Here is a 25,846-nt window from a genome sequence, read left to right as displayed (position 1 = left end):
ATCTTCGAACTCAATTGCCATCTTCCACGCAGCTAATGTAGCTAGTCTTGATAAGAAACAAATAGTCATGCATTCTCGAATCTCGTATTCCCTTTCGAAGACATGACAAGAACTGGTCATGAGTCAGCCTCTCCCAAAGTGTACATCGAGAGTTCAAATTTTTAAATCAAGAGACATAATCTCTCATAGACTCATGCTCTTATTACTTGATGTTGAAGAGTTGTGCCATTGGGCTCTACTTATCACCGCTTATTGCCAAAGATTGAAACAAATACATTCTTTAGCCGAGTAAAGTTAACCTCTTCCTTTTCGGCTCATGTACCATTGGTTTTCTTGGGGTTTTGCCTTAGGGCATGAATTAAGCAGTCCCCAACTCCCTTGCCACCTCGTTACCTATTTATGTGTCATTCTTAACAAATCAACTAGGGTTGCTATGGTTAAGACTCGAACTGGCTCATAAGTTGGTCTTGTGAAGTTTGTCATCCCTCTTCCTCTTCCTCTTCCTCTTTCTCTTCCCCTCCCCCTTCTTGGGTTGGTTTCTTGGTGATACTCTTTTCTAGCCAAGGTTATACGAAAAGGCGAGACTTCCCTATTCAATGCATCTTCCCTCAAGGAAACTCTTTCTTATCCTTGTAATAGCACTGACTACATGTGTGAGGAATTTAAGATCAATCATAATCCTATTGATGTTCTCCTTGGTATAGAGTTGTTCTTTAAATTTTCTCTCCTTTTCTAGATTGGGTCTTACTTGTTGAAACATGGTGCCTATCATGTCATGTACAGGACACATGTATATGAGAGTAAGGTAAAAGAAAATTAGGATGCTATGAAATTGAAAAGGATACAAGTTAAGATTATTAGAGAATGTGAATGAAGAAATGTAAAAGGTGATCAATGGTCAAAAAGTAGGCATATAGAAGATGTAAGTACACACGGCATGTGGGCATTTTAGAACACATGGATGACATAAGTGCGCATAGAACACGTGAATAAGAGCTCTATGAGAGCTACGGACAAATGTAACAAGCTCATTCTCATTATGCAAAAAACATGATACTTTAATTAGTCTTTTCTCATACCTTAATTACCTATATTAGTGTTGATATCATCCTCTAATGATCTCTCTAGCTAAACATATGAGCAATATGAATTAACAATTTAAAATTTCTCTTGATTATCATGTATTCTTTAGGTAAACATGAGCAACATGAATTAACAATTTATTTTAACTCTAATTTAAAATTTAAAAAAACTCTTATGACCAACCTACTCACTCCATTGCATTTCAAATGCCATTGTTTATACTTTGATGGTCACATGGACCACAGTATACTGCTTCTTTTAACTTGCTACAACCAAGAGTTTTCTCATAGAATGTAATGTTCTTTGAGATTTCTTTACTCATCCTAGTACTTTCAACCACCTTTATGTACTTGAAGTCATCTTTTTTTTTGGGGGCGGGTGGGGGGGTGCATAGAGAAATAAAAATGTTTGACCTGATTATTAGCATGAATATAAGCTTGAGTGATAATCAGAAGATGAAGAAATCCATCTTTAATAGCATGAACCAAAACTTTAAAGAATGAATCGGGAAATGCTTTATAGGTATATGGGACATGTAATATAAAAGTGATAACACGTTACAAGTGCAGTACGAGGGATGATCCATCTATGCCAAGTCTAATAAGTATTTGCCAGAATATAATTATGTGCGTACATATGTATGTATATATAAATACATAATTATGTAGGCATGCATACATGAATGCTAGCGCCGTCACTGGTGCCAACCTCCAAAGCACCGATCAAAGGGATCTACAAGCTTGAATATAAAAGTAATGTGTGCAAAGTAATGGGCTACTGAAATGCTTTGCAATGCTATACTGTATCACAAGACATACATAATAAAGGTTTTTGCACAATGGTGGAGAGGCATCTGGAAAGTGGACTATCAACACTTTCTCAAACCATTAGTAAGTTCTGTTACATAGTATAAGTCATGTATGCATCATAGAGGAAGCCCAGGTGCATATTACATGAGCAGAACATATCCCCACAACACACTGGCACAACCCCAGCCTCGTCTGCTGTCAGGCCAAGGCTTGTCTACAGCTTTAACAGAAAGTAAACAATGGTGCAATGCTTCCACCTCTTTTCCCTTACAGGCCACCAAAGGAAGCTCTTTCTTTTGCATTACTGGCTAATGACAGTAGAGAATCCACAACTGAAAGAAGACAACCCTACTTAGATTGTGTCCACGTCAGGTTCAATTCCTGATCTCAGACCACACCGGGCCATCATCTGCGCATAAAATTCTGCATGTTCCTATTGCAGTAGAAATTCAAGACTTAAGAAAATCATGACAAAGCACCAAAAACAGTATGAAGGCTTTATCATTCTACTTAAAAAGTGTAGACATACCTTGACAGTGACTGTCACGATTCCCACACCCTTTTCTCGAGAAATCTGAAAACATTTTCTGGCGTCATCGGCTGTTAATGAGGGTACTACCTTCGGAAGAACAGACGCAACTACACACCATTTAAAGCCAGGTTACACTCTCGAATAAAACCCAAATAAATAAAGTTGATGCTTGCAGGAGAGAAATTGAGCACCAACAGATTAAAGGGGGTTAAATTGGAGAGGGGAACGCTATTCAGACATAGTTGCATGAAAACTTAGTTACTCAGGCATAGTTACTCGGGCATAATCATGAGACACTGTACCCACTCCAAACCAAATCACTTCACGCACCTACCTTTGCACTTGTCACTTACACCTACTCTTCTCTTTTCTACAGTTCAGAGACCGAATTCTATAATCTCTCTCTTTTTGTACACAAGCCTCTATAGCATATGGACAGCTGCAACACGCTAATCAAGATAGTTCTCTCTCTCAAGAGCTGTAAGAAATGCTGTCCTTGTCAAGTGCAAAATAAGATTAGTTGTTGAACTTTGTGTGGAGGCTACAGCCATAGTTGCAAGACCACCTGGTTTACATAGCCCAAAACACATTTTTTAGTTTTTAAAACTTTTTTGTGTTCTCATGACGTTTGCAGTTCTGAATCACAACAGCATGAAAACATTTGACCTCAACTTTGCAAACCTCCTCATCAAGCTGTTTCCTTACTACCATCCAGGTAAGCCCAAAACACATTTTTTAGTTTTTAACACTTTTTTGTGTTCTCATGACGTTTGCAGTTCTAAATTACAACAGCATGAAAACATTTGGCCTCAACTTTGCAAACCTCCTCATCAAGCTGTTTCCTTACTACCATCCAGGTAAGCCCAAAACACATTTTTTAGTTTTTTAAACTTTTTTGTGTTCTCATGACGTTTGCAGTTCTAAATTACAACAGCATGAAAACATTTGGCCAACTTGCCTCAACTTTGCAAACCTCCTTGTCAAGCTGTTTCCTTACTCAGACACAAGCTAAAGATAACAAGACCAATTCAGGAGCAATTGGAACAGTTTCAAAAAAAACAAGCCAATGTGAGCTTTTCAACCTTGTCATGCTTGATCAACCTAGCTATGCACTGCCATGTAAAACCAGCACATCCATGGGTTGAGTAACACTAACCTTGTGCCTGAGTGTGCCTCTCATGGTCTACAAGGAGAACACGATATCGATCTCCTCCGCCATATATGCGTCTCTGTGACAACTTTCCCATCTCCCCTCCTTATGAAAACAAAAAACGATAATTCTCACCCATGTCAGCCGCTTATGCGAAAAGGCTTTGAATGTCAGCTGTAAGCAATAGCAATGTTACTCCAAGAAAAAAAGTGGCAATCGCATTCTTTTTCACTTCTTCTTTCGATGCCATAAGAAAATAAAACTTACATAAACACAATATAAGGGGCTATATTGATTGCTTTTTCACCTGAATATTCATAGATTCTTACACCATAACCTTTTGTTTATTGGAAATGTTTAAAGGTCATTGAATGCTAAAATTTCATGAGAACGCTAGATATCGGGGTCCACTCTTGAAATACTGTCAACAAGCACAAAAATAGGAACAACAAAAGAGTGCTTATGGAAGAGTGCAGTCTTATACTGAATCAATATATGGTGTGTGCCGCCGCTCGCAATCCTTCTTCAATATCAAGTGCACTTCCACAGAACGAATAGCCGAGGATTCAACAGATTGGTTACAGTATATCGTTTCTAATCCATTAAAACTGAAATAAAAATGAAGATAACATAGCAAATATCAATAAGAGAGAAATGAAGTCATCCTCTGTAAGCCTCATAAAGTGGTTCAAGTAAGAATGCATCTTGGTAGGAAGCTGCAGTGAATCCAGCCGTGTGACATGGCTCTCTAGTCTGAAGAGGTCAGCTTGGATAATCATAGTCGCAGGAAACGCCGTTCCCTGTGGTCTAGAATGGTGGAACGTACTCGCATGGAACGCCGGAATGGCTCGGAACAGCCGATGATGTGGCGGTCGAGTGGGAAAGCTTGATGCCATTTTGGGAACAGCGCTGCCGTTTCTAGAACGGCTGTTCGTTGTGACGGCCTAGTGTGCAACGGCTGCCGTCCATCAATCAAAGGTACCTTTGAGGTACCTAAGGTACTAAAGTACCTTCAACCAGTACTTTCCCCAAGATAATTAAAAAAACGGACGGCTGTGTGTCTGCGCTCGCTGCTGGCCGCCCCTCCCTGGGATTGAACAGAGTCTTATCACTCGACCTCCTTCAAACTTCAAAGTTCACAGGCTTTACACAACACTGACCAGTGTGCTCCTCATGATCCGAAAGTCTCCGGTGTTTCATCAAAGCGCACGTTCCGAGATAGTATAACTTTCTCTTTGTTGGGACCCCAAAGGCGAAAGGCTTTGGAGTGTTCACTGTAGCCGACGAAGATCATTTTGGTGGATTCGGGGTCAAACTTCGTCCCATGAGAATCGGGAACATGAACATGAGCATCGCATCCGAAGACGTGAAAATAAGAAACTCATGGCTTTCGCCAAGAATATGCCTCCTCTTGAGTCTTCCCATTGACCGCCTTTGTGAGGGAACAGTTGATGATGTACACAGCAATGTGCAATGTTAACTGCTTCAGCCCAAAACTTTTGAGGAAGCTGAGAATGAGAAAGAAGAGATCGAGCCATCTCAACCACGGTCCTGTTCTTCCGTCTACTACCCCGTCTTGTATGCCCCGAGCGATAATCTTGTGAGAATCTCTATGAATGAACTCCAAAACTTGATCATCCAAGTATAAGCCGTAGCCTTTCTAGCCTATCTTGAAGACAGAGAGTAAGTTTTTGGATAACTTTGGAACATAAAGGACATTCTCCACGTACTGGGGCCTCCCTGAGGGAGTAACTAGAGGAATATTACCCATAATCGATGTATAAACAGGTTGATTGGTCACAAGTCGGACCTGCATAGAGACAAAGTGAGAGTCCTCCAAGATATCCTTGTTGTGAGTCATGTGAGAAGTAGCCCCGGAATCCACAATCCAATCCTCAAGAGAGGTAGTAGTCCGCGCCTCAGTGGATGAGGTGCACTCTTCGACTAGAACAAAGGTTGCATCTTTGTCTTTCGGTTTACATTCTTTGTTGTTGGAGTCCTTCTGTTTTGACTTTTTCTCCTCGTCTCTCTTCTTCTTGAAGCAATCAAGCCGAAGATGACTAGCCTTGCCACAGTAGTGGCATTTCCTCTCTATAGATTCTCCCTTTTCTTTGCCTTGATCTTTATCCTTGGATCCTGAAGCAAACTCCTCCTTGGATTTGCCGAAGATGCAAACTCAGCCAAAAAACTAACCACCAGCATAAGCTGAGGTGAAAGTAGAGGGGTGAAGACGGGAGTCCCTCCCAATGCGCGATGAAGGTTGGGTGGGTGTGGCAACTAGAACCTAGCGTTCTAGTTAGTCCAGGGTAGGGACTTTCTGCAAACTAGAGGGGGTGTCCAAAAGAAAATGCAGCCCTTTGAAGGTTGCCCAGGCTGAAAACACAGCAATCTGCAGCTCTCTGGAGAAAAACGCAGCTTGTAGGCTGACCACACAAAAAACATAGCAAATTGTAGGCTGTCCACGACGCAGAAAACGCAGCCTCTAGATGAATCCACATCCCACCTCCTCTGAGCAGTAAAAAAGTAAAGGTGTTGTCCAAAAAATCCTCAGTCCTGAACTACCTCTGATACAATGACAAAGTGCCAAACAGTGAAAGAGAACTGAAGTTCACAAATACAAGATGCACAGTAACTGAGGAAGATCATATACCCAAAAGGTGGTTAGAAAGTTGGAGTATGCAGCACGAGCACACCGTAGGTGCAGCCAATATCCCAAAATATGCAAAAAAATGAGATGATATAACTAAGAGCAAAGTCGATGCTTATATAGCACCTAGAGAGCCCAGTCGGCCAGCATAAAGCAGGCCGACTGGGGCATAATGTGGAATATGCCAGAAAAGGTGTCAAAAATGTGGCAAAAATCCAAAAAAATATGGGAAAATTTCCCAAGCTGGGGGACGTCCTCCAGAGGGGGGATGTCACGTGCACACCCATCAGGTGTACAAGTGGCATGGCATCATCAAGCATTAATCAGGATATCTAAGAATTAATCAAGCATATATCAATATAAGCATGGGGGTGTTTCATCACCAACATCAGCACTTCAGTCATCATGAGCATTGTAAGGCATTTAGCTACATCAGGTAAACAGTGTTAGCATCAGCCGACAGCACCTTAGCACCAGCCAACAGCATTTATAAGCAGCCAACTAGCATTTATGGCATTTATGTGCAGTCATGAGCATTCAGGAGCTGGCCGACTGCAGCAAGGCTGGCCGACCAGCATCATGCACACATATAAATAGAGGCGCATCCATTCAGTCCATGAATCATCAGCGTTTTCAGCATACATCAGCGCATCTCAGTTCAGCGCATACCAGTATCTCAGTTCAGCAAACGCATCCGTTTCCTCAGCGTTTCCTTCCCAAGCAACAAGGAGAGCATCTGCGTTTCAGCATCAATTCAGCATCCCATCAGTTCTAAGCCATCCCTTCAGCGTTTACTTCCCAAGAGACAAGGGAAAGTCAGTGGGACAGCAGTTCATCTAGCATATCAGCATATTCAGCATATAAGTCATCATTCCTATCTCCTACATAGAGGGAAGCCGGCATCGAAGGGTGGACCTCAGCATTGGAGCAAGGAACAGTCCTCGGCATCAGTATTCAGCCTATTCCTCTCATCCCGAGAAGGATATTCATCTAGGACAGCATCATAGATCTGTTTAGATCTCATTCTAACCCATTCATCTAATATAGTTGCATTGCATTGCATTAACACTATTTGTCTATCTCTTAAGCATCATTAAGTGCAGTTTAGTTAGCCTAAGGTTGTGTTTACGGCGGTCAAATCCCTTGCATGTCACAGGGGAAGCAACCAAAACAGTGGAGATGATCCCTCCAACATAGCTAGCGGTCCAAGGAGCAAGCTACTTGGTCATGGTGGGCAAAGGTGGACTGTGATGAGACATATGCAAGTGGAGGTGCCAAGAAATGTTTAATGGAGACCTGTTAGCAATCATCTCCTGTCTGTATATTTACACCATGGCCTCTGTTGTGGGTGTGCCCGCCCGATTTAGGTGTTTTCTCATTTTTCCCCACTCTCCATATTTTTCCGTATTTTTTCCCTTGGTGTGGAGGGCTATATCACTGCTCTGTTGCCCCCAGGCTCTCCCCTATATGCTGGCTAACTGTCCAGAGCTGGCCGACAGGTCTACTGCTGGCCGACTGGAGGGAGCAGGTCATGGGCAAGCTATGAGGGCTGTCGGCTGTTTTTCAGCAAGCCGACTAGCTGCATGGGACCATATAAAATGGCCCCTTGCCCCCCACACTATTCATCTTGTATTCCGGGATTTCTCTTGTGTATATAGCAAAGTTATACGCTTCTCTCTCTCTCTCTCATTTCTGCGTTTTTCTGCTGTGCACTTGCTCTAGGTGTTTTCAGATCTTGTCTTCATCTCCGCTGCATATTCTAACATGGTATCAGAGCTCTAGGCTCTTGGAAGATCTTGGGAACTGTGTGAGCAAGAGGGGGGCTGTTTGTAGTGCTGATTGGAGGACTGTTTTGGGCCGTACGGGAAGAGGAGAAGCAAGCAAAAGACGGGCCTTGTTGCTGGACAGCCACTTGCAGGTTTAGTTCTTCATTTTTTCTCATCCACCCTCCCTTTTCAGTTACACCCCCGCAATGGCAGATTTACTTGAGATGGCTCAGAAGCACGTGAAGATCCCGACACTCCCCACGTTCCCAATTGACCGTCAGTTGGACGGGAACAACTACGGCATATGGAGGGTAATGATGGAATCTGTTTTGGAGTCTTATGACTTGGCTGATTTCATTGTTGTTGGGGTTCCACGGCCGGAGTTAAGAGGAAGGGGAGTCACCCTCTATTCGATAAGGAATGGGAGACACGAGCACAGTTATGGGATCCTGTCACAATGCCACAGTCCGTTCTTTCATCTTCCTCAATTGCACACCACAGGTAATCAATCATATCAAGCACATGACGGTGGCCAGAGGTATTTGGCAGCATTTGGCTTCTCTCTACAACAAGGTATCACCCATGAAGAGAATCTCCTTTGGAAGTTCAGATGTAGGTGATGAATCCTGCAAAGTCGTCGACGATGCGGGAGCACATCAACAAGCTGCAGGCTCTTCAGCAAGAAGGGCTCCAGGCAAGGAAAGAGATATCATCAGAGGATATGGCCATAACGTTGCTGTCACGTTTGCCCTCTCAGTACTCAGCCTTTTACTCTTCGTTGATTACCAGTGGCAGGCTCAGACCATCACATAGGAGGAGTTTGTGCCCATGGTCTTCGACCAAGAGGAAAGATTCACGAACCCTCCACAGGGCGGAGGTTCTGAGGCCTTAACTGGCAAACGATCGAAATTCCATAATAACAACAACAAGGACAAAGGGAAGGCTTCATCGGAGAAGCCCGACTCAGACCAAGAGAAACTGAAGGCCGAGAGGACCTGTAATGATTGTGGCGAGAAAGGCCATTATTGGAGGAAGTGTCCCAAGCGGACTGGGATGAGTGCTGATTCTTCAGCTTCAGCTGCAAAGACTCCAGCCTTTGTGCACTTAGAGATGATGGACACGGATGCTTCATCTTCTTCAAGCGAGGAGGCAATTGGCTTCACCGCAAAGGATACTCGGAAATGGATTCTTGACAGTGGTGCTTCCAGGCGCATGACTCCTTCCTGTGACTTCTTTCTGGACCTGAAATGGCAATCAGGTCGCATTTTTATTGGCAACAATTCCACCATACCGATACACAGTGAGGGCCGGATGCAGATCATTCCCGATGGCAGAGGGGGAAAGCATTCCTCTCGTGTTCTTTACATCCCAGTACTTGGTTTTCATCTGTTGTCAGTGCATGAGGTATGCAAGACTGGCTTCCGGGTGGAGTTTGAGGAGCATTCTGTTGCTCTACAGGACCGTGAGACTGGCCAGGTTGTTTGGGAAGGCAATGTGGAGAATGGTATATACAAACTCTCCGCACTCTCCTCTTTGACACGTTCTCAGGTTGGTGACTTGTGGCACTTTCGGTTTCACCACTTGAATGTGGATGCGCTACGGCGAGGACCAGATGGCGGTTGGCTTGCCAGATGTTGGCAGCAAGCAAGGACACTGCAATTCTTGCACTCGTGGTAAGCAGCACAGAGAATCTTTTCCGAAGCGAGCTTCGAAACCATTGGAGTTGGTACACACTGACTTGTGTGGACCCATGCAGACAGCATCTTTGGAAGGTTCTTTGTACTTTATGCTTCTTGTTGATGATTGTTCCAGATTCACATGGGTTTATTTCCTTTCACAGAAGGACCAAGCTTTTGCTCGGTTCAAGGAGTGGCATGTGATGGTGGAGAAAGAGCCTAGCTTGCAGGTGAACACTCTTCGGGCTGACAAAGGAGGTGAATTTCTTCTAATGCTTTCGTGAGATTTTGTGCAGAACATGGTATCAAGAGGGAGCTGACCAATACACGTTCGTCGTCAGAGAATGGAGTAGTTGAACGTAAGAACAGGACTGTGGTGGAGATGGCGAGGACGATGCTAGAGCATCGTGATCTTCCTCGTCCACTTTGAGGAGAGGTTGTGGCTACGGCTGTCCATATCCTCAACCGTTCTCCGATGACTTCAGTACCGAACATGACTCCCTTTGAGGCATATTTTGGCAAGAAACCTAATGTCTCCCATTTCCGTGTGTTTGGGAGCGATGCATATGTTCACATTCCGAAGAAGCAGAGAGGGAAGCTCGACTCAAAGTCCCAAAAGCTTATCTTTGTGGGATATAACTCTCTTTCCAAGGGATATAGGTTGTATGATCCAGAGAGGAACGAGGTTGTTGTCAGCAAGGATGTGGTCTTTGATGGGTATGTTCTGGTTTCCACTGTTGATGAGCTGCCACTTCTTGGAGACCCAGAGGATTCTGATGATGATTCCCAGTCTATTGTTCCAGCTGGACACCCTCAGTCAATTCAGGAGGTCGACCCCGCAGCTGGAGATGAGCCCCCGCAGCAGCAGGAGACTCTGCGTTCTGTTCGAGTACCCAGGTGGTTAGTGGACACCGTTCGAGAGTCAGGTGTCACGGAGCTTCCCTCCAAATGGACCACAGAGAACGGACCTCAAAGATCGCATAGAGTCCGTGATAAAAGTCATTTAGCAGAGCTTTTACAGGTAAACTATGCTTTGTTGTCTCGTATCATGCGGGACAAAGAGCCCACTTCCGTCAAGGAAGGCCTTGCACAGGATACTTGGAGAAAAGCCATGCAGGTGGAACTGGATGCCATTGAGAAGAACAACACTTGGGAGTTGGTACCGAGGCCGTCGAAACGGTCTGTCATTGGTGTCAAGTGGGTCTTTAAGACCAAGTATACGTCAGATGGGTTGGTGGACAAACACAAAGCCACGCTTGTGGCTAAGGGTTATGCTCAGCGGCCAGGCATCGACTATGAGGATACCTTTGCATCAACAACGAGGATGACCACGATTCGGACCGTTCTTGCCCTTGCTTCTTCTAAACAGTGGCCCGTATATCAGATGGATGTCACACTTGCCATGGTTTGAAGCCACTTAAGTGCTTGGTGGTCTGTTTTTATTGTGAAAACCTGTTCATAAAGAAAAGGCTTCCAATGTTTGAGCGTTGTGATCACACCAAAAAGCTCCAAATCCAAGATCAAAATAAATAACATGTCCAAAGTTCAAACTAAATAACATGTCCAAATAAAATGATACTGGCAGCTGCTAGCTACTATCTGCATCCTCATGCTCATCCTCATCTGCATCTTCTGTCTCTGCCGCCTCACTCTCAAGGTCACTGCTGGTAGCCGAGTCCTCAAATGCCTCATCCTCTAGAGGTGCAAGTGCAGCCTCTCGAGAAGATCGTGTAGTGCGAGCCGGAGCCATGATCTCCTCATAGAGCATAGAATAGATGTCTCTCTCCTCCTGAGGAATGTCAGGAATCTCCTTGCACTTCATGATATCAATCTTATCTGGATTCACTTGGCGAGGCTCAATGGGATGACCCTTTTGTTCTAGCAATCGGAGATTGCAATGACAAAAGACAAGCCTCTCCAATTGTGCTAAGGAGAGTCTATTTCTCTTTTTCGTGTGAAAAAGAGCCCATGTACTCCAGTTTCTCTCACAAGGCCCTGAACTGCAATCTTGGGAGAGAACTCTCAATGCAATCCGTCTCTACATTGTACAAAAAAGAATGTTAAGTTAGAGTCAAAAAGAAAGTAGCATTTGAATGTAGATTTTGAAAGAGTAGGACTCAGGAGACAAAGATACAAGATTCAAGAATCAAGAAACCTTACCAAGTTGGATGTCCCAATACCGTATTTCTCCCACCAAGATACTGGCTCCAATTGTCTCCCTGAGCAATGTAGTAGCTCGCCCAAACATATGGCTACCGTTGCGGTAAATGAGAAGCTCATCCTCAAGCTTTCTCATAAGCTGTATATCACCTCCCACTCCCACCAACTTGGTAATGTACTCGACCCATCCTGACTCTAGCTCCTCATTGAGGTATTGCTCCTCATTCCTCCAAAGGGGATGCAAAATATGCATGATGTATGAAAGGAAACGTTTTTTAAGGTTTTTAAAATATGCATGATGTATGAAACGCGTTTCATACAGGACGAAACGTTTCGAAACGTTTCGTACGTTTCGAACCTGTATAAAACGTGTTTCTATGCAACTGTGTACTGTAGTATGCCACGGGTCTATTGTCCTGCTAGAGAACTGCACCTATGGCTACATTGCTTGCATCAGTAATGACCTCGAAAGGTTCATCCCAAGATGCTAACTTTAATACAAGCGCTTCTGAGGCAGCTTTCTGGAGTGCACGGAATGCATCAAGCGCCTTGCCTGTAACTAAGACCTTTTGCTTGCGAGTCTTTACTCCCTTGAGCAAGTCGGTAAGAGGTGCTGCAAGGTTGGAAAACTGATGGACATGGGTACTATAGACTTGGCAAAGACCTACGAAAAAACGGATTTCTTGGACGGTCTTAGGAATGTCCCAATCTGAGATTTCCTAAACCTTTGATGAATCCAGTCTAATCCAATCGGAACCTGTGATGGCCGTATGGACGCGAGCCCTGTACAAGCAGACGCCCGGCACGAACACACCACGTCTTTGCCGCACGCGGCCTCATCTAGCTCATGACTCGGCTCCACGGGCCCGTCGAGCGCGTCTCCCGTGTTTGCCTTGCGGGTCTCACCGATCACTTGCGTTCATGCCTGGCTCGGCTCCATTGGCCTCACACGAGACTTGCCTTCCATCCATGATCCGCCGGCCTAGGGTCCATCTCGGCCCGTCAGCACGGCACAGCGCGCCGGCCTCAGGGGGCGGCCGTTTTTCCACCGTTTTCGGTCCCGTCGGCGTTTTCGGTCTCGACTCCGTCAAGGTGGGGAGGGCATCCCCCGGAGGCACTCGGCACACGCAAACCTCACTCGCAACGCGGGAGGCCTAACGTGCCTACCCGGTGCGTGAGTGCGTCTAGGTGCCTACCATGGGTCCATGCCTTGCCTCTCCAAGCACTTCCTCCCCATATAGATGCATTATATTCGGGGCGGTCAAGCATACCCCTCGGGCACCAAGTCCCTCCGGATAGAAATCCCAACCGCGCGACGCGTCACGAAAAACGGCCGAAACGACTGAAAAACGACAGGCGCGTCACATACACCCCCCCCCCTTTATAGAATTGACGCCCTCGTCAATTACTTTTGAAACCAAAGGTTGGATGCATGTCCTCATATAACGCATCTGTGCAAAGTGATATATATTTACTGAAGGACGGGAGATCTTTACCCTGCTTTATAGCCATGAGCAAGGTCAATGTCTAACCCGTTTACAAAATAAAGAACTGTGCATATTTTTGTCTTTTTATCATTTTTTCAATTTTTTTGTCTTTTCATCTATAAGGCCTAGACTTCAAGCCCCGCTTGAGAGTCCCCCAATCCCCACAAAATTGGCGAGGTGACTGCGTGGTCTCGCCGAAGCTCCTGTCTGAGCTGAGTAAGAGTGATTACCTTAAGCAATGCAGTTTTGCCCGGAAAGTAAGAGTCTTCATGGAAGTCGAGATTTGTTCGCCAAGTTGACGCCAACTTGGTTGCAAGATCTTTACTTCAAATCTGACTTCACATTCTTTCTTGTTGGAGCGTTGTTGTGAGCCTTGATGCTCTCCGATGCCCCTTGCACTCTTTGTGTCGAATCTTCAATGGACAAGAGTTGCCCACCACACTGACGCCAGCTTGGTTTGCCCCATCTTGTACCACTTCAAACTCTGCACTTGGTTGTCTTGGACCTTTAACGCCCTGTATCAACCTGTTTGGTACATAAGTGCATTGATTCTCTGTGACAAAGTGCCTTTGGCCCCACCTGACACCAAGTGAAAACCACCGCGAACCTTTGGCATTCGAACCTCTGCACTTCTTCGGCTTTGGATCACCTGACTCGAGTGCTCTAGCCTGCCTTGACTCCAAGACCTGCTTTGCCATGCTCCAGCCAAACTGTCCCACAACCTGTCCAGGCGGTCTTGACCTTGACGCCATCATTTGCATGTTCTTGTTCACCAAGGCGCAAAGTCCTTCCACTTGGTCTTGCTCAAGCCCCCATGACACCATGACGACCTTCACACGGCTTCGTTTCGTGACTCTGCACCATCACCTTGAACCTTTGACGTTTTGAATGTGTCTTGTCGCACTGCGAAGCGCCAGTCTTCTTAGACATCATCCCAACAAGCTCTGCTTGGACGGCTAGGAGCCAAGTTTTACTTGCTTGAACTTCGCCTCGGGCCGGATCTTCTTTTCTTGCACCCACTTTGCCCTTTGGCTAGATTTGAGTGCTTTCCACATCCAAGCTGCCTTCGAACTTCAGTGAGACAGCTGCCACTCTGCCCCACCCAACTGCATGCACATTGCCACCTGCACACCCAGCTGTTTCCGTCTTCTGGTAACCTGGTCCAAAGACGCGCCTTCGAACTTCAGTGAGCCAACTGCCACTTTGACCCACCCAACTGCATGCACACTGCCACTTGCACATCCAGCTGTTTCCATCTTCAGGTGTGACCTTGGAGAGCCAAACGACTCCGGTCCACTTGCCCAACTCCAATTGTACAAGGTCATAGGACTTACCCTCACCCGGCAGGTACTTCGGAGGAGATGGTGACGCGTGTGCGCTGGCCTCGGCGGGCGACACGGCCACAAGAAGGAGAAAGCCTAGGACTCTTGGTGCCTCTTCTTAGGACTTACCCTCACCCAGGCGGAACGTCAGAGACGAGGAGAAGGAGAGAAAACCCAGGGCTCTTGGTGGCTCTTCTTAGGACTTACCCTCACCCCAGGCGGAACGCGAAGGTTCGTTGTGTGGCTCTTCATAGCCTGAAAGGGGTATTGACGCCTTCTGTCTCACCCTGCTTTTGCACTGCGAAGGAGTGTGAGCTGGGCTTTGCTGCCTCGCCCTTGTTGATCCTGGGTTGATCTGGAAAGGCTTCGGCTCCTTCCGGCCTAGACCTTGTTCTCTCTGCACATGGATAAGTTTGGGGCTTCAGCTTTGCTGCATCCACCCAAGGCGCAATCCTGCTTGATCTGGAAGGGCGTCGGCTTCTCCTACCTAGCCCGTTTTCTTCGTGGTGAGGTTGAGTGGCTCCTTTGCCACGAGGCTCGTCATGGCCTCAGCGGGGCGGACGCCTTTGCCGCTTGTCTTTATCCCAAAAGATTGGCTTGGCGGCATCTTTCTGCTCTTCATGGGCACCACACCGACACGACGTCCCATTCCGCCGCATCCAGTTTCTTAGCATAAGCGGACCCGGTCCCATTCTCGGCGCTGCCTCCGCATGCATGGCCCCTTTGTCTTCGTCTTTGTCTTTGACCTGAAGTGACTCCTTGCCCGCGGTCCTCACCTGAGGTGCTGCCGGTCCATGCGCCACCCTTGTCTTGCCAGCCTCGCCGTTTTCTTCAAAGCATCACCTGCCCTTGGTGGTAACTCTGAAAGATCCCGAAGCCCACTGTTCTCCCTTTGCTGGAAGTGCTGACGGCCCCCACAAGGATCCAGCTAGAATGCTTCCTTTGTTCAGCTCTTAGTGCCATTTCGGCTCGTGGCCGTCACTTGAAGTCAACCCGACTTGCCGTTTCACCGGTTTTCGGCCTTTTCGCCGTTTTTGACGTTTCCGTCGTTTTCGACGTTTTCGACGTTTCCGCTGTTTCTGACATTCCCGCCGTTTTTGCCTTTTTATCCCTTTTTGGCTCTGATACCAAGTGTGATGTCTTCTGAACGTCAAAGGCAAATTGCTGTGCCTTCTGAGAAATGTGGATGCAGAGACCAGGTGTGAAGCCGTCCACATCCAGATGATATGGGACTAACATGCAGCTCATTTTGTTAGCCAACTGGGAAGCGCGACGTCTTCAGAACTGCCCATATCGAAAAGGACTACAAACTGTCGGCCCTTGGCAGAGCCATAACCTCGGATGAGGCTTTTCTGTGCAACATCGCTCTCACCCTCCAGCTTAGCATCAAATACCACGAACGACATAGGATGCATAGAAGGTAAAAGTTAAACCGCATTGGTGGTAGTAGGCGGGGTTGGAGGAGCTGGGGATGCTGTGGCAATTGTGGCAGAAGACTCTTTGGAGGCTTGCTCTGCTTGCCTTTTTGGACAATCCTTCTTACCATGCCCAATGGTATGACAGAAGAAACATCGGTTTTCTGATTGATATTGTCTTTGCTCCTCTGGAGGAAGATAGCCTCCAGTGATGCCTGCTTTAGCCTTTTCCTCAAGGGTTTTCTTAGGCTTGGATTCCTTACCCTCGGAGCTAGAGCTAGGACTGTTGTTTGTCTTTGTGTCTTTAGAAGACGGAGTACCTAGGGCGGGAGAAATCTGGTCTTTAGGTCATGAACAAACGTATTCCAGCTAAAAGCTGTGACACCTGTGGTCTAGTCTGTATGAAGATTAGACCAATGCTGCCACCCTAGGACTGTAGGAGAAAAACGATGATCGATGATGGCTAAAACTACAATCACTTATGCTCCTTGTGTGCTGAAGATGCCAAGCGCTTGAATGCTCTATGCTGAATATGATGAATGAATGGCTGAATATGATGCGGATCTATTTATATAGACCCAATGAGCCAATCGGCTGGCTACACAGTTGGCCAACTGCTCATGTCTACAATAAATGCATAAATGATGTATAAAATGCTGAAAATGATGGAAAAAATACCAGAAAATTCCTAGTAAATATCCTCATAAATACTAGATGATATCTGGGGTTTTTGCAATGGTCTAGATGCCATGAATGAATGATGTGCAATATGCAAAATGCTTTCTAATGCAAACCCTAAGGTTTCTACTGACTGTACATGCATGAATGCGTCTCTTCAAGTGAGTTAAGGGACTTGTACAGACTAACTGACTTGCTATGGCTGAGAATGACCTATGTAGCTCGTGCCTGACTTATCCTAGACTGAGGATTACAATGGGGTCACAGTGTACGACAAATATCATCCTGAATGGTACTAATACTGTTACAATGTTGCACTGATGATGATGATCCAGTTTGTCACCATGTACTACAGTGCAGAGTGCATGTGACATGGCATTCCCGTTCTCGTTCCCGTTCCCGAATCCCTATATGCCGTACCCATTCCGGACAGCATGGACCGTTCCCGTTCCTGTTGTGTTGTCACTATGGCTTGGATAAGTCGGGTTAATATCTTGGTGGGTGAGAGATAATAGCGGTGCATCCAAACTATAGTGGAATGGCCCATGTGAGAGGAACCACTTTGTAACCTTGGCATACCAACCCACCAAGGATCGTGCATTTTCTTTATTGAATGTGTAGAAAAAGACTGACTTGGGCTGGAAATACCCAGACTGCAGTGATCTTCTACTGAGATGATCTTGGCTGAGTGTTACCTCTGCCCTTGCCCTACTTCAACCACCTTGCAAAGAGCAATCCCTTGGCTGCCCTTGCATAGAGACTCTAGCACTTGCAAAAGAGTAAGATAATAATGCCTTAGCCTGCCTATTTCTTATATAGGACATCCAACTGCTGGTCGGTTTGTAGAAGAGGTTGTCGACCTGTTTCTGCTGCTCCACAACTTGAATTAACACCCAAAAAAAGGCACCTTTCACGCATGTGGTAAACAAAGGCTGGCCAACTTGCCCTGCAGCTGGCCAACTAGGTGTGTGTGCCCCTATAGGCTGCCGACTTGCTGCCCAGCACTCCTATGGGCTGATTGCTTGAGCATGGGGGCCTCCATGGCCCATAGGGTAGCCCCTAAGGGCTGCCTACCTTGTAGACAAGGCCTTAAAGTCTTATGGGGTGGCCCCTAGGGCTGCCCCTTTGCCTAGATGCCCTCGTACATGCAACAAGACTCTTGATACCTAACACTACAGCATTCCAGAGGGTGACACAATCATGTGCGGGACATGCACACTTGACCATGACCATGTACGGGACTTGAACACCAAACCATGGACTCTAAAATGGATCCCTGGCTGACTCGTCTTGGACTAGGGCTCACAAGGGACCAGTTACTACTTTAGGTCCTGCACCACCTGCTATTCAGATAGTGGCATCCAAGTGCGGGATGCACGTGACAAGATGAGACAATGTCTACCTCATTCCTTGCATATGTGAAGCTCAATCTAGAAGCCCCAAGGCACGAGGAGCTGAGGATCATAACCTTGGTCTTGCCAAGATTCACTGTCACGTCCCACTATTGACAAAAGGCCTGCAATGCCATGAAGTGTCGTTATAGCCCCTCTGCCGAATTTGAGATCACTACTGTGTCGTCTACAAAAACACAAAATAGGCACCAACATACCGGCCCACAAAGTCTACCACAATGAAGTCACACATCTCATCTTTGTAAAGGCCAAAGAGTGGGCATCTTTGTAAGATTTTAGGTCATTAGGGCTGCAGAGATAGAGGCTATGGAGGCTCAAACGCAAATGCCATGGCTGCCAGTGTGTAGAGAAAGAAAGACAAATATTCAAATGAGAGAGTGATTGCACAACTCAATGATCAGTAGATTAGATTGATGTAAAGCCTTCACCGAGTACAATGCTTTTATAGCCTTTGGAGACTCATCTAGATGACATCATTGCTTATGTCAAATAGGTATAATATCTAGATGTTCTAACCACCCTAAGAGCGGTTTCACACACACATAATATCTAGCCTTAGAGGCTGTTCACACACATAAACGGTACACACATACATGGACACACGCACAAGGATATACACACACAAAGTGGACACACAATCAGATGAATCTTAACTAAACTTTCAACTACGAATCTTAACTCGCCATGTTAGAGGTCTTTGTTGCATCCATGTAGCTATGTACACTTATCCGTATGCATTCCATCTAGCATATGCAGAGTACAATGAAAGATGCCCTTTGCAGAATCAATATGCACTAAGCATTCCATTGAGCTTATGCAGAGTTCTGTTGAGCTTTTGAGCTGCGATGGCTAGAAAGGGCGGTACCTTCTTCAACGCGTGGTTCTTGCGATGGCTGAGATTGATCAAGCCCGGGCCGTTCCAAGACTCCAGCTCCGCCTGTCCTTCCCAATCTGGCCTCCATGAGGCACTGTGCGCTGGCTCTGTATGAAGCTCCTTTGTGCCGGACATGGCAATGCAGCCCCTGCTGCTGTTGATGTCTACAGACCCGCAAAGGAGGAGGAGGAAAAGCCTTAACAGTTTGGCGGGTGCTGCTGGTTTTCTTATCGTGGGAGAGTGGTAATGATGGTAATATCGTAGGCAGCGCTGCGCAGCACGTGGCACTGCTGGTTCTCACGGCCATTGATTGTAACTCGCTCGCTCGCTCTTGCTTTGCAGAAACAGAAACTTTCTTACCGCCATTGTCACTTTATATAAGGTTGCACGAGCGAATTCACCATTTTGTTGTTGTTGTATATTCACAAAATTGTGTTATCACCATTTTGTTGGTGTTGTATATTCACAAAATTGTGTTATCACCATTTTGTTGGTGTTGCGTATTCACAAAATTGTGTTATCACCATTACCGGGCATTAATTAACGAGCGCAACTAAGGTTCTTCCTTCTCTCTGTCAGCCTCCTTGTACGTGTTTGCCTCTTTCTCTCTCTAACAGCCTCCCTGTACGTGCGTCCCTCTCTCTCTCTTTCTCTCCATCTATCTCTCCCCCCTCCTCCCTGACTCTCCCTCTACGCGCGTAGCCTCCATGTCTCTCTCTCTCTCTCTCTCTCTCTCTCTCTCTCTCTCTCTCTCTCTCTCTCTCTATGCAACAAGGAAGAATCTATGTGGTTATCCACCTCTCGAACTTCCCAAAATTAGAAGGGCATGGACGTGTGCTTATCCTCTCTCAAACTTGCTGAAAATTACTTTAAAAAACCTTAGAATTGGTAACATATTGTGATGTGTTTTTATTTAATTAAATGTAGAAAAAGATTTCGGTCACTTATTCACCATAAATAAGCGGTTTTTCATTAATTAATTTGTTTTGGTAAATTCATCGAACGTCTCAACCTTAGCACTTTCAAGGTTTGAACCTAAGCATTGTATTTTCTATTTTGTGATTTTTAGATTTTTCTCAACACTTATCTTAAGTACATGCTAGAATAAGCAACTCTCTCTCTCACACACCATCATCAAACTACTTGCAGTTATGCTTTTGTCTGATTCTCGCTACGTTTTCTCTTTCTTTCATGGAAGAGGCATCAACTCTAGCCCTCTCTCTCTCTCTTTCTCTCTTACTCAAGCCTCTCGCTACCTCTCTCTCTTTGTCTTTCCACACACTTGCAGCCATGGTCTCTCAAACCTATAATCGTGGGTTGGAGGGGGGGCAACGAACTAGGGATCTCTCTCTCTCTCTCTCTCTCTCTCTCTCTCTCTCTCTCTCTCTCTCTCTCTCTCTCTCTCTCTCTCTCTCTCTCTCTCTCTCTCTCTCTCTCTCATGCAAGGGATCATAGAGAGCCCAACTTAAAGAAATGTCCGAGAAGGAGGAGAAGGGAGGGAAGCATGGAAGATTGTGAGGGTTTTGGTTGGTCAATTTTTAGGCAAAGGTTGTTCTCTCTTTGTTGATGTGCTTGAGGGTTTGGCTCCCAAGGAAGGGAAAGAAGGTGCATGGAAGGTTTGGTTTGCAAAGAAGGGGGGAGGTAAAGATGATTATGTTGTGGCTAATGTCATGTGAATGGAGAGTCTTTCTATCCTCTTCCTCAAACACTTCCGAAGCCCCGATTGCTGCACTTTCTTTTTAATACCTTGCACTAAACTTTTTTTTGAAAAATATAACTATATTAATACGTTTAAAACCAAAATCATATGCATACTCTTCTTAGACACAACTATTAGTGCAATATCTCAAGTTCAACAATCAAAACTACCAAACCTAGCTTTGCACCATATATAATCATAACAATAACTCTAACCACCCCCATTCAATGGAGAACATATAAGTATCTCATCATAACAATAACTCTAACCACCCCCATTCAACAGAGAACATATAAGTATCTCATCTTCCAAAACAAATGAATATTGTTTCTAGTTCATATGATAGCCCACACCTAGACCCCTGCAATCAAAATAGATTCAGTGATGGTCCCCTTTGGTGTGTAGCCTTCAACTAGAGCCATCAACTAGACCACCTTTTATCTAAACCTTAACATCTAGGTCTCCCCCTTCCAACACAACAAAGAATGTATTCACCTGCTATTTATTTTTCTTATACCATCTAAGCATCTTGGGACCTACCTTGCATATAACAGAGCTATCCAGTTTATCCTCTTTAATGTGGCTAGCACAGCTAGTCCACCTATGATGATTGACAACCTTCTTTGATTTTTGAAAACATGAGAAAACACGATTAGCATGGTCTTAGCATGAATGGCCAAGAATAAAATCCCTAATCCCCCCAACTCCATCGGCATGCACACCTTCTTTTGACTCTTTTATTTTTTTCGTAAAAATATCTTGATGTGAGACATGAAATTTCCAATGTACACTCATAAACTCAATTACACGACATAAAAATATAATATACACATTAAGAATGGAGTTAATTAAGTCCACTCTAGCATGAAAGGTCAAAACAACCCCCTCCCACTTCCTTATTTTAAGAATTGCCTTGTCAAGTGCCCATTTTGACCAAGTCCTTGTTAGAAACCCTAACCCCAATAGGAGCCCCCAAATGTCTACATATTTTCCCTTTGTTAATGACTTGGCTTCCCTGTTTAGTTGTGTCAAAAGATCATCTTTAGTCAGACTAATTATTCTGGATTTGAAAATATTACATTTAGACCATGAAGAATCTACAAACATTTAAACAATAGCCAAAGCCTTCATGACATTATCAATATCATCTTGCAAGCAAAGAAGAGAATAATCGGCAAAATAATGAAATGAGTAGCCCACCCTTGTGTGACAAATCTCCTAACGTTAAAGTAAGCTACAAGAAATCCATTAATAACAAGTGAGAAGAGACACCAAACGGTAGAGAGTATCTACAAGTGGTCATCCTAAAACCAAGCCCCATTATTAACAAGTGAGAAGAGGCGCCAAATGTGAGAGAGTATATACAAGTGGTCATCCTAAAACCGAGTATATACAAGTGGTCATCCTAAAACCGAGCCCCATCTTCTCCATTACCCTAGAGATAAATGACCAATGCACTCTATCAGAGGCCTTCCCAAGATCCAATTAAGAAGGCTTAAAAGTGGTAGCTAACTTCTTTCCAACCAAGGTAGCTGGGATATTGTCATAAATGGATGTCCTTTTGATTTTAGATACCACTTCTTGTAGAACTGTGGGCCCAATCTGAGTGCAATGGCCTAAATTAGAATGTTATACACCATAGATAATAGAGTTATAGGTCCCCAATGAGAAAAAGTGTTAGAGGTAGTCTACTTAGGAATAAGCTTAACGACCCCCTACTTCAAATCCTTATAAGCTCTGAAAGAAAGGCCCTCCTATTAAAGGTTTGTATCAAAATATCCTTGAGGGGGGTCTAGAAGGCTAAGAAAAACTCCACAAAAAACCCATCCCATCCTAGGGTTTTTTCTTTGCCTAACAGGCTTAAGGCTTGCCAACATTCATCTTGAGCCAAAGGTCTCTCCATCCAAGCTACCCTATTAGGAGAGATAACTTTGGGTAACACTCAGCTTGAGCCAAAGGTCTCTCCATTTAGGCCGTCTTATCCAGGAGAGATAATGTGTTTTGGGAGGAGAAGTCTTCTTTCATGTTCAAGAGTGCCCCCAGATATGACACCCATTTGGTAGCAATCTCACTAGCTACTATAGGCATCCAGTTACCCTTTTCATCTTTTATATAACCAACCAACTCTTTTATATAACCAACCAACTCTCTTTTTTTTGTGCTCCCTATAAGCTATGAATGCATACTTGGAATGGTAGCTCTTAAAAACCCCATGCCTAGATTCTTGTCTATGATATAGACGATTGAGCATGGCAAGTAGCATAATCCTCTTTCTCTTATTCTTTCTCCTATGCTGACAAAGTTTTAACTTGCATTTTCTTTTGAAGACATCCCCATCTCTCCTCTAGCCTCTCCCTTGCTTCTCTCTTCTCCCCCCTTCCCATCATTGTGCTTGCACCCATTCCCATCTCAAGGGCATGTGATCAAAGAGAGAAGAATAAGTATATCCAATCAGCTTGTTAACTAAAAAAGACCCTATCCAATCTGGAAGAAGGGTTAGGGTATTGCAAACTAAACTATGTGTGCCCTAGTTCGGAACCCCACTCTGCCATGTACCCAACCCAAAGACTCCTTAAGTTCCTCCCACTTGTTCTTCTCTTTTCCCATTAGAATTGTGCTCTCTCCTCTCCTATCGACATGCTTCTATACCATATTTAAATCCCCAATGTTGATACAATGACATTGGCAGTTTAAACCCCCTGATCCAGTCCCACATGTCCACACTTATTTTATAGTTGTGCTCCATAAACATAGGTTTTCCAAATTTTCTCCTTATCCAACCAAATCTCCACCACAAGCACCCTTTGATTGGGAATAGTAGCTACAATTGAGGGCTTGAACTTATTGTTGGAGTGGAGATCAATGTAGTAACACACACATAGATGCAGCAAGCAAGGAGAGAGAGATGGAAGCACAACACTTAAAGTAGATTGATGAGAATGAGTGAAGTACAAGTGAAGTGACATGATACGATCACTTACACACATAAGAGTGTGAACATACGTCTGGGGGAAAAAACCTCCTAAAGAGGAATAAGTGGCCCGACCCATTATTAGTCTATATCCACACATCACTACTATATAAATGGCTACAAATCCCCCCTCTAGTGATGATGTGAACATGCACATGGATCCTGTGAGATTGATCCCCAAATGGTAATACTTTGCAAAAAGCTTCAAACTTCTCTCATGAGGCATTCATGAACATATATGCCACATTATCATGCATAGACACATTAGCCAGTCTAATCTCTCTTGCAATAAGCCTCTCCTTGACATAATGATAATGCACCTCAATGTGCTTTGTGCGGGGGATTGCTGGCCAACACCAAGATCTGCTAGAGTGTATGAGGAACCCAGTTCCTAAAACACTAGGTTCTTCGCAACATCTAATGTACTTTGGCTATTTGTGAAGATGGAGGTGGGGGATTGCTGGCCAACACCAAGATCTACCAAAAGGCGTTCGAGCCATACACACTCCATAATCGCTTTAAAATCTACCTTGTACTGAGCTTCACAGCTCAAAGTGGCCATTGTCGATTGCTTCTTGCTAAGCCATTGTCGATTGCTTCTTGCTAAGCTATGATATACATGAATCATCGAGGTGAAAGCAAAAGCCACTAGTGGGGCCGACACTCGCATGTCATAACATCCAGCTCAATTCAGAATCGTTGAAAGTATGCACTGATCATCGCCCCCCTTAGCATAGAATAAGCTAAGGAACTGGGTACCCTGTAAGTATCTAAATACTACCTTGGTAACCTAATGATGCTTAATTTCGGGACTGTGCATAAATTTGCTCAAATGGGAGACCCCAAACTGGGTACCCTGTAAGTATCTAAATACTACCTTGGTAACCTAATGATGCTTAATTTCGGGACTGTGCATAAATTTGCTCAAATGGGAGACCCCAAACTGATTGTCTAGCCTCATATTACATAGATAGATGTGGCATTCAATAACTTGTTGATCAAGTGGTGCATCAAATGGTTCACCTGCATCATGGAGGCTAAGCCTAGCATTTGTTTGGTGTAGCAACAAGTTTACAGTCTTCAAGACCAAACCATGTAAGCATCCTCTATATATACTTTGAACGTAACATCACAATACCATCATCATGCTGCATAAACTGTATGCCCAAGTAACAAAGAAACGAGTCCAAATCTATCATCTCAAATGACACATGTAATTTAATCTTAAAGGTTGAATTCTTCTTCTCCTTAGGGCCTGTGAGGAGCATGCCATCAACGTATAAAAGAATGACCAAAAAACAATATTTACTCCTCTTGACATAGAGGGTACTCTCAGTTAGACTATTGTAAAAAAACAATATTTACTCCTCTTGACATAGAGGGTACTCTCACTTGGACTCTTGCAAAAACCATTTACAACAACCAAGTATGTGTATCTTCTCATACCATACTATGGGAGCTTGCTTAAGGCCATATAAAGCTTTTCTTAATTTGCATACTTTAGATTTTTGCCTCTTTTCAATAAAACCATGAGGCCGAGATACATAAACCTCCTCATGCAAGTCACCATTTTAGAAGGTAGTCTTGATATCCGATTGATGCACATTCCAATGCAATAATACACCTCCTCATGCAAGTCACCATTTTAAAAGGCAAGAAGGCAGTGTTGATATCTAATCAATATACATTCTAATATAATAATACACCTAATCGTAGTCATACAAGACTTATTATTTCATTGTCAATGTAATAATATACCTGAGCGTAGTCATATGAGACATGGGTGTAAATGTCTTATTATAATCTATGCCCTTGTCTTGAGCATAACCCTTTGCAAATAACAAGCCTTGCCTTGTAGCGATCACGCCCTCCCTTTATAAACAAGCCTTGCCTTATAGTACTTAATGCTACCATCAGCTTTACGCTTAAGCTTATAAACCCACTTTGTACCAATGGCCTTTTTACCATAAGGCATATCTGCTAAATACCAAGTGCCATTTTCTAAGTCATACTCATCCTGCATAGCTTGCATCCACTAATGATCATTTTCCTATGCTTCCTCAAAGGAAATAGGTTCCTCTTCATTGCATATATTGGCAACAAGAGCATGATCCAGAAAAGAATAAGATGCATGTGAGAACCTACACGTCCTGCTAGGTAAAGGA

The 25,846-nt window shown here is 44.5% G+C and overlaps 1 protein-coding gene across 2 annotated transcripts; it reads right to left on the bottom strand.

Annotated features, from left to right (window-relative positions):
• Nucleotides 1-1,841: 1,841 nt before the first annotated feature.
• LOC147634343 (ATP-dependent Clp protease adapter protein CLPS2, chloroplastic-like) lies at nucleotides 1,842-19,407 on the bottom strand. 2 transcript variants are annotated; one of them, XM_086805486.1, is made up of 4 exons: nucleotides 19,003-19,407; nucleotides 3,581-3,679; nucleotides 2,422-2,531; nucleotides 1,842-2,325 (listed from the first exon to the last, which is right to left on the bottom strand). In XM_086805486.1, the coding sequence occupies exons 1-4, from the start codon at nucleotides 19,316-19,318 to the stop codon at nucleotides 2,245-2,247; spliced, it is 606 nt and encodes a 201-aa protein (XP_086661612.1). In that variant the 5' UTR covers nucleotides 19,319-19,407; the 3' UTR covers nucleotides 1,842-2,244. The 2 variants fall into 2 exon arrangements, with proteins under 2 accessions (XP_086661612.1, XP_086661613.1); XM_086805487.1 differs by having other exon boundaries at nucleotides 2,422-2,466.
• Nucleotides 19,408-25,846: the final 6,439 nt, after the last annotated feature.

This window comes from Cibotium barometz, chromosome 11 (assembly GCF_041138505.1).
Source record: "Cibotium barometz isolate CiBa-2024 chromosome 11, ASM4113850v1, whole genome shotgun sequence".
In the NCBI taxonomy this organism is placed as follows: domain Eukaryota; kingdom Viridiplantae; phylum Streptophyta; class Polypodiopsida; order Cyatheales; family Cibotiaceae; genus Cibotium; species Cibotium barometz.
Note: the sequence above shows the minus strand (reverse complement) of the source record. Positions and strands in the feature narration are given on the sequence as shown.